The 17,230-nt window shown below is 39.8% G+C and overlaps 2 protein-coding genes across 3 annotated transcripts in view; one reads left to right on the forward strand and one right to left on the reverse strand.

Annotated features, from left to right (window-relative positions):
• hyou1 (hypoxia up-regulated 1) overlaps positions 1-5,435 on the forward strand; it is a 17,619-nt gene extending 12,184 nt beyond the window's left edge. The window contains exons 21-24 of one of the 2 annotated variants that reach the window (XM_072375709.1): positions 19-103; positions 399-663; positions 1,689-1,799; positions 3,707-5,435. In XM_072375709.1, the coding sequence (XP_072231810.1) occupies positions 19-103; positions 399-663; positions 1,689-1,799; positions 3,707-3,756 (511 nt within the window). In that variant the 3' untranslated portion in view covers positions 3,757-5,435. The remainder of the gene's footprint in view (positions 1-18; positions 104-398; positions 664-1,688; positions 1,800-3,706) is intronic. The other variant, XM_072375710.1, reaches the window with a different exon arrangement.
• LOC140279287 (zona pellucida-like domain-containing protein 1) lies at positions 4,154-16,089 on the reverse strand. The gene is made up of 11 exons (XM_072374409.1): positions 15,996-16,089; positions 13,695-13,921; positions 13,412-13,596; positions 12,391-12,463; positions 10,261-10,358; positions 9,978-10,058; positions 8,679-8,850; positions 8,332-8,481; positions 7,537-7,666; positions 4,990-5,067; positions 4,154-4,329 (listed from the first exon to the last, which is right to left on the reverse strand). Exons 1-11 carry the CDS (start codon positions 16,087-16,089, stop codon positions 4,154-4,156), a joined length of 1,464 nt encoding a protein of 487 aa, XP_072230510.1.
• Positions 16,090-17,230: the final 1,141 nt, after the last annotated feature.

Below are 17,230 nucleotides of genomic sequence, written 5' to 3' on the forward strand. Positions count from 1 at the left end.
TTTCTTCCTCTTTCAAAGGAGTGCCAAACTGATTCCAGAGGATGACCAGATATTTACTGAAGTAGAGCTGAATATGCTGGAAAAAGTCATCAACGAAACAACAGTAAGTGGAGAATGTTATTTGTTGGTTTGTCCTGCATCGTCTTGGTTTTATTCTTATCCTTTCTGGAGAGGCTCTCCGTCACCGTATCTCTGGTGTGGATCTCACTAAAACCCCATCGCTCCTAACTTTAAAATCCGGCTTTGTTTTAAGATGAGATAACCCTCATGAAGTCCTTTTAAGATCCTCAGGAATACTTGCTAAGATTTAAGCTCGCAGTGCCACAAAAGGCAAATTGAGAAACTGTCCCCGTCTCCAAAAACTTGAGTTTCATGTGTGACGTCTACGTCTGTTTCAGATTTGGAAGAACGAGACCGTATCCGAGCAGGAGAAGCGGTCCCCGAAAGAGCGTCCCATCCTGCTGTCCAAGGACATAGAGTCCAAGCTGACCCTGCTGGACAGAGAGGTCAACTATCTGCTCAACAAAGCAAAGTTCGCCAAGCCTAAGGCTAAACCCAAGGCCAAGAACAGCACGAGCTCCGATAAGGCCAGCAGCAAGGACAATAGCACAGCCGAGGAAAAAGTCATCCCCCCAGAGGAGGAGAGCACGGACTCCAAGAGTGGTGGGTCAACATCAGAGGAAAAGTGACATCGACTCTTAGCCGATGCCTCTGCTTTGAACCAAAACTCTGAAATGCAACAAAAGTTTCAATCTGAAATCTGTTAGTTTGTCAGTGTTTTCACTGACCAACTATATCGTATTTAGAAACAACAAGCACACTTAAAGTTGCTGTATGACACTTTTAATGACACTGAGAGCACTGATTGTTGGAGTTTTTCCAGAAAAATCTGTGGAATCTGCTGTGGAATCCAAGATTTTAGCTGCTCAGCAGTCAGTGGTTGTTGTCTGATTCTCCTCTCCGTGATGCTTCGTACATTTTCCCATCTTTGGCCCGTAGAAGCAGACGTCAGTTTTTCCCAAAAGCAGCTGAAATGTGAACGCATCTGACCACAGGACATGTGTTCACTGTCTTTCTGTCCATCTCGTGTCCTGAGAACTCGGCCCTGTTTCTGCGCAGAGTTGTATATATGGCTTCCTCCTTGTGTAATACAGTTTCAGGTTACACTTCTGGATGTAGCCGTGGACTGTGTTGAGTAAAAAATGTTTTTTCGAGGTCGCCCTGAGCCCATATGGCTGTACTGATCATGACGGTTTCTCCTGCAGTGCTGCCTGAGGGCTCCAAGTTCATCCAACAGTGGTTTCTGTTGGATAAACATCCACCCTTGCTTGGAAAGACTAAACCTTTGGCTGCTGCTTTTATACCCAATCCTGACACCCTCACCTGTCACCAATTTAAGTGCTGATTTTGGAGAATCTTCCAGAACACTGTAATTTATATATGCTTTAAACTTTTGTCCAACTCCTTCCCAACATTTTTGAGCATGTTGCTGATGTCAAAATCTACGTTTGTTTCAGTGAAGATGCTGAACATCATTACGTTAGACTTGTCTGCTTATATAAAGATTCAAGCCCGTCAAGAAAAATAAAACATTGAAGTTTTTCTTGCATTTTAGGCACATTTCTCAACTTCTTTCCATGAATGAAGTTTAAAAAAAAGTTCCTTTTTTTTTTTTTTCTCTCCAAAAGCAGGAAGCCCAGAAGATGTCCCACCAGGTGAGTCTCCACCAACTGAGAAGAGCGCTCCAAAAGCAGACTCAGATAGCCAATCAGAGGCCACAGAAGAAACAATAACTCCAGGTCAGTGGATCATACCACCTTCTTGTTGTTCTTCAGCACGTCTGTACCTGCAGCCCTTTTTTTTTTTCTTTTCTTTTATAAATGTTTTCCCTGGATGACCAGCTTCTATTAAAGACTTGCATTGTTGTTTTACATTTTAATTTGATGACGTCAAACTCTCTTGTAACGATCAAGATCGTCGCTTTAGCTCCTAACTGACACTTTTAGATGGAGAGACCTTTCACTTAAACAGATCTGAATCTCTGGAAGGATTCTGTCATGAGGTTTTCATAGATGCAACTAAAGAAATGGGAACAAGTTGTGTGTCTTTGTCAGGATGCTGGTAACAAAGTGCCTAAAGAGGCCATTTAAAACTGGTTCTTTGCTAAGTTGTCTGTTATGTGTCGACACAACCCTGGTTCATCCCTTGAGTTAGGAGCCTTTTTTCTGCTTGAATGATTCGCAGGTCAGAGTCAGAGATGGGGAGTAGCACTTAAGTTTCACAAACAAAGACTCGAGACTTGACTTCAGACTTGCCCTCAAAAGACTTGAGACTTGACTTGGACTGGAGGTTTGGGACTTGCAAACAGTCTTAATTTCATGAAATTATTGTTTCTCATCTTTGTTTCATTAATTCTGATGTATGAAGGCTGATGGCAGGCTGAGCGCTACGTCGCCTCACGCACGCGTGCAGCCACTGATATCGAACTACTGTAACCATGGCAACGTTAAGCTCATCTGGAACTGTGCCATATGCTGTCACATTTGGTTATAAAGCGTTCACGCAGACGGTAAACACTTGCATGGTGTGTGGTAACAGGATAAATGATGCCAAACTTCCTGAAAACGCACAAGGACAGGTCAGTCTCTCTGTAATGTGAAAGGGAAACTTATCGAAAGCTAGCAAACTAATAAAAAAACTATAAAGTAAACTATACGCAGATTATAGCTTCATTGTTCACTACACGGTGTTGCTGCTTTATCAGCAGCAACCTGTGAAATTTGGGAATGACTTTGGTTAAGTAACCTAGGTTAACAGTTACCAAATTAATTGCTAAACCAAGTCTACATGTAGCTTAACGTTAATCGAATTGCTGTTTTAAAATACTTTTACAATTTCAGGGGACACCTGATAAAATTCCAGGTTGACACTCAAAAAAAAATAAAAAAAATAAATAAATAAAGGAAAAATGCACTGAAATTGAGCTGGAAAAATGTTATGCATGAGAAGTTCAGGCTACACAGCCAGTTTATTGATATACTTCAAACAAGCTTTCATGGCATTTCTTCACATTGGATTGAAATAGCCCTCTTAAGTGACGATGCTCTGATCAATTTTGATCCTGCAGTGTATAATGATATTACATATACTAATAATACAGTACATGATTTCAGCCCATAACATACATCAATGCAGTCTTATCGAGACCAAATGTCTCTAATGATAGAACGTTAATTTCAGTCATTTGAGACTTGACTTTGACTTGGGTCAAAAGACTTAAGACTTGACTTGTTATTGGTCCTCAAAGACTTGAGACTTGACTTGGAAAAAATGACTTGTGAACATGTCTGGTCAGAGATAAGTGAGTTAATAATGAAAAAACACATTCCTCTAAAAAAGGTTCGGGTACAAGGACTGGACTAAAAATGAATGAAAAAGCAGCCGATGTCCAAAGAAAAACTTTGAAAGACCTTCAGAAAGCCTGGAGAACTATTGCTCAAGGCGACTTTAAAAGATAACAACAAAGTCTGGCTGCTTGGAAGTAAAAAATCTTAAAGAAATGAGGGATGAATCAGGACGTCAGCATGTACGGAGAAGGGAATGTGGCCACTGCGCAGCTCATGTTTTCTATATTAATGAACAGCCTTGATGTTGTCTTCTATATACCCAGGAAAAAATGTATCTGTTCTTGTGTTTTTGTTTCCAGAATCAACAGACAAGGCCCAAGATGACAACCACATAGGGGATGAATTATAACAACTGGAACTGTGGGGGAAAAAAAATCACTATTTATTGACAGTTTAAAATGTTCAGTTTCCTTCTTTTTTTTTTTTTTTTCTTTTTTTTTTTTTTTTTTTTTTCTTTTCCCATTGCTGAATTTTCTGGAAGCTGATTGGATAGAGATTGAAGAATGCTCCCCCCTCCCTCCCCCCCCCTCTGTGTCCCCATGCAGTTTTTTCTTTTGTCTTTTAACGGACTCTGTAAAAACAATGGACATCAAAAAGAAGCAGTTTCACAAAAATAAAGCCCCGGACTGCATCTGTGCCAAGTTGCATGTTGACTACAACAAAAACAAAGCTGCTGCTCCTTTATGCCCGACACGGGATGTCATCCGTGATGATGCAGGCAGAGATGTTCGCTGCATTCGGCCCGTTTAGACAACTGATCCACTCTGGTCGGTCCCTTCCTGCTCCGTCCCACTCTGTATCCTTAACCCATTCAGACCTGATGCAACGTGTGTGCTTTTAGCTTTCATGCCTGATGTGACCTGCGTCAACAGTTTCAAGATGGTTATTATTTTTTTAATATTGACAAAGTCGCGGTTGAACTCTGTAATTTACAATAAAATCCGAAGGTTTAAACTCTCAAATGTTTTTTTTATTTTTTTATTTCCTGTTTCTTCAGAGGCTGAGAAATAAAAGGGTTTTAGTGGACACGTTTTTCCTTTTTATTAGACAAAGCCTTAGGTCTGAATGAGTTAACCACAGTGTGGTGGTGTTGGGTTGATACTGTCTGAGCCTCACTCAGTTAAAAAAAACAAACACAACTTACTGTTGTTGGTCACAGTCAGGGTGGACTTCCTTTCAACAACTCAGAGGCTGTTTGGCTGCATAAATCGCCATATAATGGTATATATTCCTCTTCATCAACTAAACGGTGAATCGTAAACCTTAAACATAAATCTGGGGCAGCATGACACAACAGGGGGAAGTTTTAATCACAGACTGGATAAAACGGAAGTGTCAACGCAGACAGAATTTCCTTTCAGTTCTCTAAATCATGCAGGTGCATGGCATGAAATGCTGGTATCATTGTGTGTACCGTGTACCGCGCACCATAGCGGGGCTTCCTCTCAAGTACGGTCCTTTTTTTTTACATTTTTATTCTGCTTTACGTTACAGAACCTGTTTACAGGCAAACATTCCTGGATTGCACGCCCTCTAGAGTTCTTATCCAACACCAGCACTCAGTTCTTTATCGTCCGATTACCAGCTGAACAGAACCGAGCAAGCTGGAGTCTGTTGTCCAGCAGCGCATATCGCTGGTGGTCCGCTCGGTTGTTCCTGCCTGTGCACACTGGGAACAAGTTAGAAAACAAGCTGCCAAACGGAGTTGGTTCGGTTTTTTTTTTTTTTTTTTTGTAGAACTGACTCCACACATGTGTCCATCACTCTTCGAGAAGAGCTTGAACGTGTGTGCAGTATAAAGTCCATGTTTCCACAAGCTGCCAGAAGAGATGGTGAGTTAGCAGTAGTGTTGCCGCTCTTTACTGTGTTTAAAAGATTCTTACTTGTGTGTATTTCACTGGAACAGGGAGGGTTTTGGTTTGGGGTCTACTTTGTGCTTCTGTGGGGTGGTGGTGAAAAGCAAGTCAGTAATAGGAGATGCAAATGCTTATTTCTAAACTGTTAATAAAAGATTTTTTTTATTTGTCATTTTGTCCATGCATTGACTTGATCTTTGAGGTAATCCAGGGCCGAGAGTTGAGAGAAGCCCATCCAATCAAACCCTGGTTTCAACAGTTGATCGTCATGGTGATCAACAGTTAAAATGACCTCAGTACCTGTGAGGGTCAGTTTTTGGTTTTTAATTTGTCACTGTAGTTCTCTCTGTGGTCTCAAAAATACTTAACCCTGGTATTATGCAAAATCATCCATCCTCCATTGTATGAGGAATTGAGTGTAATGGGGATTTAATACATTTGCTGGTGTCAGATCTACGTAATAACAACTGAAATGATTAAAAGAATATATCCAAACTGCAACAAAGACTTAAAGCAGAAGTAAAATCAAATACCAGCAGCACACTTAACATTTTGTGTTCCATCTGCTTCCTTTTGATGACACTTTTTTGGGGAACTGAGGATGCAAACCGTTGGGTATTTTCAGAGGAATCTGTGTCCTTTCTGGCTGAATCCAAAATTTCAGCTGCTCAACAGTCCGTGGTTGTTGTTGTCCGATTCTCCTCATCATGATGCTCCGTACGTTTTCAACAGGAGACAGATGTGGACGGCAGGCAGGCCAGTCACGCACACACACTCTGTGTATGAAGCCTCAACTGTAAAGTAAATTTTGTCATCCTCAAATTTCTATACAGGTCCACCGGGTTTGATATCCATTCAGAAAAGCAACTTACCCGACAAAGAAAACGAGGAGCAGAAGAACGATATGGACTCTCATTTTAAGAAGAGACTGAAGGAGGATCAGCATTATTTACACCTCTACATTGTGATCTAGACAGATTACATGCCTATGAGAATGAGAAGCGTTTGCCCACCTTACCCAGAAGCTCAAATGTGACCTTGTGTGCATCCGCACAGTATCAATAGGTTTGTGCAAGGACAAAGATTCTGTGTGACACTGGATTCTGTGCTAGTTTTTGGCCAGATGGGCTATCATGTATGTCTCTGCAGTCCAATACATTTGGGAAATGATCAGTCCTTTTCAGGTTTTCCTGAAAAATGCATCAGTACATAAGCAGATATATAGCTGCTGCTATATAACTGTATTTGTTGTGCTTGAATATGCTTTACATTATGTACGACAGATGCAAGTTAATATTTCTAATCAAATAAACAAAATCAGCATAGCTGTAATGTATGGAACACATGATGACACAAAAAAATGTTGTCAATGATCTTTATTGGAAAGAAATACAAAAACTTCAGAAGCTTTAATGGATATAAAAGTGTAAAACCTCCCCCAGATGTGAGCTACAGTAGCCATTACCCTGCTTGAACAAACACACACACTCACAAAAAAATCCCTGTCGACAATTTATTTCCCCAACATTATATCAATAACCCTATAAAACAGACACAAAACAGCGCATAAAGGTTATATTGGGTTGTGGATGAATGCTTTACAGTCTGATTGTCTCAGTGTCACGTTTCAGGCTTAAGTCTTATTTAGGTAGAAAATCTAAAAATGTTCCATAAAATTTGCCAGATGTGGACCATGGTCCAGCTTTTGTTAGTGACTAACTTTTGATCTCGGAATGCATCCAGAATTTTTCTTATTCTTGATGGAGGTATGCAGACTTGGCTTGGTTTATCATGCTTTCCAACAAACATCCCACGCATGTAACCTCGGCTGGGTTCAGTACAGTACGTTCACCAGGCTTAAGTGACTCAAATCTGTTTCTTTTACACTGATGTGACTCATATTTGTTCTTTCTTCTTGTTTTTTTTTGGAGTGCTAGCCTTTAAGCTAGCCGTGTTGAGCTAGCCATGTTCCTTACTTGTTCTTCTGCATCTTATTCCATAATTCTTGAGCTAAATGTCATCCACGAATGTGCTGCAATAGCTTCTATTACAGAATTGTTTGTTTACTTTTATCTAATCTCCTGAATTCTCACAAAAATGTGTTTTCTGTTGTTGATAAAAATAACTCATGCAGAAAAGGCATTTAGGGCACATGCATGCTGTTTCAGTGGGTCATCATGTTAACGTGAAAATCAGATGCAAGACGCATGGTCTGATGGTAATGTGAATGGATGTGACTAATTTGACCCTTTATCAATCCTGAGTGAACAGACTTGTCTTGTTGAAAGCGATTTTAGATTGGTGCATCTGATAAACAATGAACGCCACCAGAGTTAGGCAGATAGTTCCAACGATGCCTGCGACGACTGAAACAGCCACCACGGTGTTGTTCGTGTCAGTCTGCTTCTCACCTTAGAAAAAAAGAAACACTATGAGTTAGACAACATGGACAATAATCATGTTTCTATAGGCCTCTACTTCCACCACTTCACTCCACTTCAATAACCCTCGTATGTGCGATTTATCCCCACCAGACACGCTACAAGCCTCATTTTCTGAAAAGTTTGGAAGATTGCCTGACTGGACACAAAAGTATTTTCATTGACCAACTTCATTATATGTCAAAAATATGCATGACATGATATGAAAATCTGCCGCTGATGCGGCAACAGATTCAGAAAAATGTGGTTTAAAGGCAAAGAAAGACAGAAAAGTTAAGAGAATCTACAAATACTGTTCCGGAAATTTTCTACAATCAGCAGATTAATTGGTGACAGGTGAGTGTGTCGGGATTGGGTATAAAATGTTCACTCCCACCGCTGCTCCGGCCTAAATTCTGTTGTGAAAAAAGCAGCCCCTGTTCCAAAGGTGATTTTGCTTCATCATCCACGATTCTCTGTAATCCTGACACATTTTTATGATCAGGGGAACCAAATGGCACAGCCACCCTGTGTTTTTAAGTCTTGTTGGTAGTGTATACACACCTCCAGATGCCACCAGGTACCCTGTGAGAAAACAAGAGATATCAGTTCACGATCAAAAGAAAGCTCAGTCCAGCTCATTCAGACAGATGTGAAGGAAAGACGGTTCACATCCTCACCACCGTCCAGGTGTATGGTGATGGGGCCTGAGCTGACGGTGGCCGTATCGGTCACTGTTGTTTCCTCGTCGTCGTTGACGCCGCGTCGCCTTCTTGAGTTGGTGTTAGAGCTACAGTTCTGCAGGTGATTTGGGTGGGAGTGATTTTGATTAAGACAGAACATGTTAGATAACACCTGTTCTCCAATAATTTGTCCTTACGTTCCTATCGAAACAATTCTGAGCTGAAGTTTTTTTTAAATGCAGTGTACATGGCTGATAAAAGGGTTGAAATATGTGATTTTTTTTTTTTTTACAACTGGAGGGAGAATCTGACCTGAGCGAGCGTGGGGCAGATGGTGTTCACACAGAGCCTGGTGGCACAGTGGACATAATAGGTGGAAATAACTGCATCTGTGCTTTGGACAAAGCGAAAAGCCTCAAAGGAGAAGCTGGCCTCCTGCTGCTCCCCATTGGTTCCGATTACTGTCTGACCATCCCGGTCACACCTTTAAGAGGACACATGAAGACGCACAGTGAGGGGGAAAAAAAGAAAGTACACACTGTTTCATATATAATACAAACAAAACAGTGGCAGTGTGTGAAAAACTAAATGAACCCCATGGACAGCTGGTAGAACCTCCTTTAGCTGCGATAACCTGAAGTGATGGTTTTCTATATGACATTATCGTCTCACATGGTTGTGGAGGGATTTTGGCTCACTCTTCTTTCCAACGTTGCTTCAGCTCATTGAGGTTTGCAGCATTGGTTTATGCACAGCTCTCTTCAGGTCCCACCACAGCATTTCAGTCAGGTGTAGGTCTGGACTTTGACTGGACCATTGCAACACCTTGATTCTTTTCTTTTTCAGACATGTTTGGGATCATTGTCCATTGTCAGATTTGACTCTTGAATACTTTGGTATACAGAGGAGTTCATGGTGGACTCAATGACTGCAAGGTGTCCAGGTCCTGTGGCTGCAGAACAAGCCCACATCATCAGCCCTCCACCACCGTGCTTGACAGCTGGTATGAGGTGTTTGTGCTGATATGCTGTGTTTGGTTTTCTCCAAACGTGCTGCTGTGCATTATGACCAAACATCTCCACTTTGGTCTGGTCTGTCCAAAGGACATTGTTCCAGAAGTCTTGTAGTTTGTTCAGATGTAACTTTACAAACCTAAGCTGTGCTGCCATGTTCTTTTTAGAGAGAAGAGGCTTTCTCCTGCAACCCTTCCAAACAAGCCATACTTGTTCAGTCCTTTTCTAACTGTGCTGTCATGAACTTTAACATTTAACATGCTAACTGAGGCCTGTAGAGTCTGAGATGTAGCTCTTGGGTTTTTGACCTTGGGGTGAACTTGCTGGGACGTCCACTCCTGGGAAGATTGACAGCTGTCCTGAATGTTTTCCACTTGTGAATAATCTTTCTCTCTGTAGAATTATGGACTCCAAATAGTTTGGAAATGGCCTCATAACCCTTCCCAGATTGATGGGCAGCAACATTTGCTTCTCTCAGATCATTGCTGATGTCTTTCCTCCTTGGCGTTGTGCTAACACACACCTGAATGCTCCAGAGCAGCAAACTGACAAAAGGTGCTCACACATGGTAGGCTGTAGATGATTAACAGCAACTTACCCAACAAAAAGATCAAAAGAGGAGGTACTGAAGGCAAAGAGAGAAGTTGTAGCCCAACATCGGTCAAGGAACACATTGAACCTGCAAGCATAGGGTTTTATTATAGCCAAGACCACAAAAGCTATTTCTCTTTTCTCCTGTGATTATATCTGTAGGAAAATATGGTCCATGGCAAAGGAAAGATGATCTAAATATCAGCATGTTTTTTAATTTTTTTTATTTATCTTTAAGCAGACAAGGTCAACCTCTTAAACAACCAAGACTTGTGTAAAATGCGAAGTACCTGCTGGTGAGGTTGGATGCTTTTACTTTTACAAAGATCCTGGTCTTTAGCTCCAGGCCATCTGGAGGGATCTGCAGTGTGGTGGAGTAGCTATTGTCCTTAAGGCCCATGAGAGAAGTAAAATTAGTTATTTGAACCAATAAAAGTTGTTTAATTTGACAGAGTTTTAGTTAGAGAAAAACAATTATACACAATACACCAACAGCCAGTTTAAAATTAAACAAAAGGTTAATAATGGGGACAGGAAACTGAGGTGATAGCTTGACATATCAAGAAACTTGATTTTTTCTGACTTCTTACCAACTTTAGATGAAAGTATTGACTTTAAATACCGAATAGAGCAACTTTTGTAAAGGTTTTGGTTCAGTTTTCCAGTTAGAATATATGGAAAAAATATAGAACAAATACATTTAGACGTAAATAAGTGTGAAATTGATCAGTAAACAAGCTACAATAAAAAAGTAATTCTAACATGATATAAACCTCAATATAAAACAATATAATATCAAATCATGTTCTATGTGTAATATCTGTGATATCTATATGCAATCGATGTGTAATATCTCAATATTGGAAACCAAGTTTTCAGATATGAACAAAAGTGGTGTTTGAGTCATGTTTGCACCCATAAAACGCTTCATAATCTTAATCAAATCACATGATACAGTTATTACTCTTACGTCAAGATATACAGTACAATAACATTGTGTACATATAGTATAACATGATGTCTTGGCTATAGTGAAGATGCAATGTCCAATTCACCAGTGTGCACAACAACCAATCACTAAGGCTGAGTTCAGGGTTTTCTATATTTCTGTTTACTCAAAATATACTCTGGATACTCTGGAAAAAAATATCCAGACCAACTTCATGCTGTAACATGAAAATATGCCCAAAACAAACTCAGCCCAGAAATAAGAATTCTGATTATACATAATCCACACTATCCAATAAGTTGTGAGAGCCACATTTTGATTTTCCAGCGTTCCAGCAATTTTCCAATGAAATGGTGAGGTGGAAATAGAAAAAACAAGCAAAGCAAATTTACCCCATTCTTCGTGGGACTTTTGTACCTCGAGTTAAAAGGACAACATGAAAAAAAATAAACTTTCTGTACATTTTCACTGGACCCTGAACTGAACTGAAATCAGCCATTTTGACATTTACAGTTCATTTTCTGCTTTGACATGTCAGAATATCTTTTTATGTTAAAGTTTTTAAAAAGGAGGCCAAATATTGTCTTACAGAAACAGAGAAGTCTGAGATCACAGCTGTTTAAATTCCTGTTTTGGATCCTTGAGTAGTTTCATGATTTAGGCTACCTTGGACGTACAGTTAGTATTACATTTTGTAACTCAGAGTTGTGGAACCTGCAGGCATGACGGTACACACTTCTTGGCTTTTTCAGCCTCTCGTGTCTCGTCTTGAGGACACTCTCTTATATGTTGCCAGTTTAAAGTCAAGAAAAGCAAGAATCCATGTGCTGTTTCTCTGTCAAGCCTCAATGCTTCTCTGTTACCGTTCACATTCAATTTATGCTGATAATACTGAATAACACTGTTGTGTTTGTGCCCATCATTGACAAGGTATGTGTATTAATTTACATTAGATTTTTTTTAACATTTGAATTCTTGTCTGAGGTGCTTTTGAGTAGGAACTGTCAAACTGTGGGGTTTTTTTGTGTGTTTTTCATAGTTGCCACTAAAGAAATGGGAACAAATGATGTGACTTTGTGACAGGCTGCTAGTAACAAAGTTCCTAAAGATCAAATTTAATATAGCTTCTTTGCTAAGTTCATCCCAAGTCACATAAGTTTTACCAACAAAGTCATTTGTAACATGTTGTAGCTTAAGACAGATGTGTTATGTTGTACTTTAGAACTTTTTCTTTGAATCCTGAGACAGTCGTCATCATTCCACATTCGTGCTTGAGTGACGACTTTGATGAAACGATCTTGAGAGCATTCGGGGGAAATTGTAAAGGTGGGAGTTGTTATTTAGGATCCAATGTGCTCTTTACTGTTACTAAACAAAGTCAGTGTGTCCCCTCTTCTCCCTCTAACACTTTTTTCCTTTGGTTTGACGGTAAATGTAAAACTATTTTATGTCGACGCCTGCCTCTTCTTACCGAGTAGAGTCTCATGCTCAGTGCGCTGACGAAACTCCCGTTATTGTCTCTGACTGCCAGGTTGGACCCAGCCCTGTTGGGAAGAAAGATTCTGTCAGCTAATTGGGAAGGGGGGGAAACCCAAGTTGGACACAACCAGGTCATCATTCATTTGATACACGAGGGAACAACAGCCCCAGGTGAGATTTATGTTTTTCTGAAATTAGACACAGAAGTAACACACACCTCTAAAGCCACTGGCTGCTCATGAAGCAAAAGCAAATATGTGAGAAGTCGAACCATTTCTTGGAATCAGTGTAAATAATGTCACCTTAATCCTTCATTCTTCCATTTCATGCAGAGGGACCATTGATTCAAATCCATTTTTGAGTTTTTAAAGTTCTGCTTTGCTCATTTCTCAAATGATCAAACAGAAAAACTTGAGCTCAATCATATTACCTCGGTTATATTACAAATATACTGTTATGCGGCAACTAAAAATGAATAAATTAACAAGACAGCCAGCTTTCATTTTTAGGTAATAATGTTTTAATTCTTTTTTTCCTATCAAATATCAGAAGACATATTTTTTATCAGCATCAGATTCAGATCTCCTCTTTTGTTACAACATGAAAGCTTCTCTAATTTACAGTTTATTATCACTGAAAACTGTCAAATCAAATGTTCATTTATTCGTCTATCGATTTTGATTGATTTATTCAGGGGATTTGGTGTTCTAATTCAAAACAGTATTTATAAGAACTGGTGCCCAAGTACACGTGTGATCAGTTCAGCTTCTTTGAGCATTTCTTTGTTGAAAGAAAGAAAGAAAGAAAAGGCGAGACAAAAAGAAAACAAGAGAGAAAAAAACAAGAAAGGAAGAAGGACAGAAGAAAAGAAAGAAAAGAACAAGAACAAAAGAGTGTACATAAACTAAAAATATCCTATTTCATTGTTCAATCCATCCAAACCTAAGTCATCTTTTACTGTAAAACTACAAATCTGACAGTTCAAACACTGGTTATCACACAGGGCCACTTACACGCTTATCTGAGTGTTGTTGACCAGGTACTGCAGAGGGTAGCGGCAGGAGAACCTGTACATCACCTCTTGGTGGTAGGTGATGGTTCCTGAGGCTGGATCCTCAGAGCAGATCATGCCTGAGATGTTGATGTGTTGGACACTGGAGAAATCTGCGAAAATTCCAGTTCCTATCGCCTGAGTAACCTTTTTTTTTTTTTAAATAAAAAAAAAAACAAACGAGTTTAGTGAGAAGTTGTTGGCAGTCGCACCTCGCTGAGTGTTCTCAGGCTTGGACAACGTACGGTCAGAGTGCTGGAGCAAACGGCGATCGCCTCGTCTGTGATGGAGATGTTGAATTTGACAACAGGCGGGTCTGCCGTCCAGTCAGCGGTGCCTTTACACTGCTCTTTGGAGTGCTCCGAGTTGAGGGCCAGCAGAGACTCGTTGTATCCGCTGAAATAGACGGGACACAGGAGGATCTGGAGGTCCACCGTCTGAGATCCACAAAATACCTCGATGTCTGAGTTGGCTGAGCCGAAAGTACAGGAGACCAGAATCAGACTCTGGGACTGTGACCAAGACTCAACTCAGGACTGAAGAATTAATGGATTTTTAGTTTTTCAGTTAAGAAAACTAAGCGGTATAGCACACAGGTGGAAAATATTGAAAACTCAATGTATCCAGTGTTGATGTTAATTTATACATATGATTAAGATCATTTTTAAAATGTAAGACTAACGTCGTCAGTTACATTGTCAGTTCTTACTGACTGTTGGGTGAGTTTCAGGCTTCTAACATGTATTCACACTTTGAGAGTCGTTGAGGTCACATGTTTGTCATTTATCCACCCGCCCATTCTGTGGGTCAGTGGGGTCATTTGGGTCAATGTCAATTTTTATTTTTTTTTTCACCAGCTTAACCAACATGTTTTAATCACAGGATTAAAGGTGCACCACCTTCGTAACACTTACAGTGCGGGATCCTCTCTCCTCTCACAGCTGGTTCACAACCACCTTACTAGTTCCTCATTGGGTGAAAAACCTGAGGCGGTGTCTGGCAGCATTACACATTTCTAAACATTTTTCTAAAGTGGCATTTGTCCATTTTCTGGAGGTGCTTATCAAATGCCTGGTGGCACTTGTAACAGCGTTTAATAGACACCAGGTTGCACAAAAAATAGACCCCGGATGACATTTAGTGCGGTGGGCGAAATATGCGAATTATGACCCTTTTGGCTTTCCACAGAAAGGGGAACAAGGAGCTGATGGTGAAGCTGAGGAAGAGTAACAAGGCGACCAGAAAGAGCAGGAAAACAAGCTCCAACAGATCAACACTGAAGATGTGAAGTCAGCGATGAAAAAGCCAAAGTAATGGAATCATTATTTCACTAATGTAGTAATAATAACTTTTTTTTTATCACTTTATGAAGCCAGTGTTGTGGTGGTAGATTAGTCTAAAAGCCAAAACTAGCACGTCTACAAAGCTTTTTCAACACGGATATACCTGCTAAATTACCCATAAATCCTTAAATTCTTTCTCTTTTCCAGTAGTGCGTTTAACCTTAGTTCTCTGAGGGCTACGAGCTTCTACCACCTCCCAGATGACAAACCTGGAAGCTACAACAACATAGATGGTGACATGACACTGTGTCCGGCAAGGTGTGATAATCACAAATTTCTCAGAACATTTCACTCGTTCAATATTATTGACTAAACTGCGGATGTTAGTCCACAAGGGATTGAGTGTGAGCGGTAAAATCGATCAGTTTTGGTTCTTGATTTTGTCCTTGAGTTGTTGCCGTGAGTTTCAGAGCCTCCATGTGTAGCGCTTACAGTTAGTAAATGTGTTTTTCTAAAGAAATAATCTGCTGTGCTCGCTCTTGTAGCCCGGAGTTTTATAATTGGGGGATGGTTATATTGTGAAATTCTGGGCAAATACCGATGCCACTGTAAAGAATAATGATTTAGCAAGTAGCCAATATCAACCCTTTTTGTCTTTTATTCATAAAAGAATAACCAAACATGTATTTCGACCCTTCATCTCCCTATTCTTTAATGAGTCCCAATGTAATCAAACAAATTCATGAAAAAATGTAATAATAAGTAACTGTTTTGAAAGTATTCTTAGCCTGTTAAGCTATTACCAACTCAATTTCCTACGCTTACATGTCCCATCAATTTTTATCATTATTATTATTATTCTTTTTGTGCCCAACAAAATTAAATGTAAAAGATATTATCATTTTATGCTGTCATTTTCTGGTCAAAGTCAATGTAGATAAACATCAGCCACTACCATCAGTTGATGGTGACGTCTTATATGCAGACAGGCTGTTGATTGCGGTCAACAAGCTGAATATCGGCAATTGTCTAATTTTTTTATTGGGTAAATGGCAGTATTAGATGTTTTTTTTTGGATGTTTATTTAGATTTAAGTACACTCACATGCATGCACGACCAGCCTAGCTGACCAAACATAGAACAGGGCAGCTCAGATTACCACACACACACGGAGAATGACTGTGTTTTCTGTTAAAGCCATTAAACCGTTATATCGCCACAGAACAAATAGTTATTAGGTGCCCTAGGTTAGGTTGCACTGACCTGGTCTCCTGAACGTGGGATGTCCGAAGCAGGCATTTTGAGCTTGGACAGTAAGGAGTGTGGCAAGTTGACATGTAAGAAGGGCCAGCCACATTGTTCTCCAACTGCTGGTAAAAAAAAATAAAAAATTAGAAAAGCACTTGATTTCCTCATTACTAGATCTAGCTAACAACCAGAAAATGCAATGAGAGACACTCATGAAGAGCTAAAAAAAGCCCTTCATCCACAATCCTACTGCATGAGTATTAACAACACTGAAAAGTCTCCCTTGCTTCTAAATAGTCCAGTAATTCCAGTTAAAATAGAGCCCACTATGCTCTGATTAGTCAACTCCTGTATTTACTTTAGGTGCTACCAACCCTTTCACATCAGCTCTGCTTAAATTTGAACTTGAAACTTGTTAGATGCGAAATTAGCGTACGCCCCCGAGTGCAGGAGACGTCATCTGGATTTCTGAAGCGTTTTACAGAAGACAACAAACTGAAATGAAATGAAGATTACCTGCTAATTCCCTTTTGTCCCCTTCAGGGCAGATATGAACGCACAGAGAGCCTTAATTGTAAGATGTATCATTTAAAAACTCTTCATCATCAAATGTGATTTCACAAGGACTTCAGATAGAAGTGCTCCCTCTGTAAAAGGTCTCATATCACTGATATCATCGCCCATCTGACACGATTGGATTGGTGATACAATTTCATCAACGTATAAGCACTTAGATCCCATGAGTTGTCAGCAGTTTATCTGGAATTAATTGATAAGAGTTTAGTTATATTAATCATGAGCCTGACAAACTATTTTCTATGTGAAACACTGAATGATTCAGTCCTAAAGCAGGTGTTGAAATAAACCAGAGCATGGTCCTAATTATTTCTTTGGAGTAGCTGTTAACAACTCAAAGAATCTTGTTTTTTCATCAATATGGAACAATTGGTTTAACATATTAGAATGCGATGCATTTTATCAGCTTATTGTGTCTGTTTTCTTTCAGTCTTAATGTGAAAATAACAAGAACCACTGGCTGTTAAGAAAGATATCAGGCAGCGAAGGCCACACTATTTGTTTTTCGAAGCAGACTGATGTGAAAAGTGCCCATAATTATTCAGAACTACAATAGTTAATGATCTGTCTGCCAGTGCAGCGCAGTTAAACTCAAATTAATCTTACCCATGAGATGAAATTACTGTCAGAAACGCTTGGGGCGTCTGATTCCAAATATAGCTCCTCTAAATCTT

This window comes from Leuresthes tenuis, unplaced genomic scaffold (assembly GCF_036924035.1).
Source record: "Leuresthes tenuis unplaced genomic scaffold, fLeuTen1.0.hap1 SCAF_21, whole genome shotgun sequence".
Taxonomy (NCBI): domain Eukaryota; kingdom Metazoa; phylum Chordata; class Actinopteri; order Atheriniformes; family Atherinopsidae; genus Leuresthes; species Leuresthes tenuis.

Coding starts and splice junctions, on each gene's coding strand:
- LOC140279287 (XM_072374409.1), bottom strand. CDS start 16,089: ATGTGGCTGGCCCTTCTTACATGTCAACTTGCCACACTCCTTACTGTC. Junction 13,922..15,995: donor TCCCACGTTCAGGAGACCAG/GTCAGTGCAACC, acceptor CTTTCGGCTCAG/CCAACTCAGACATCGAGGTA. Junction 12,464..13,411: donor AACAACACTCAGATAAGCGT/GTAAGTGGCCCT, acceptor TCTTCCCAACAG/GGCTGGGTCCAACCTGGCAG.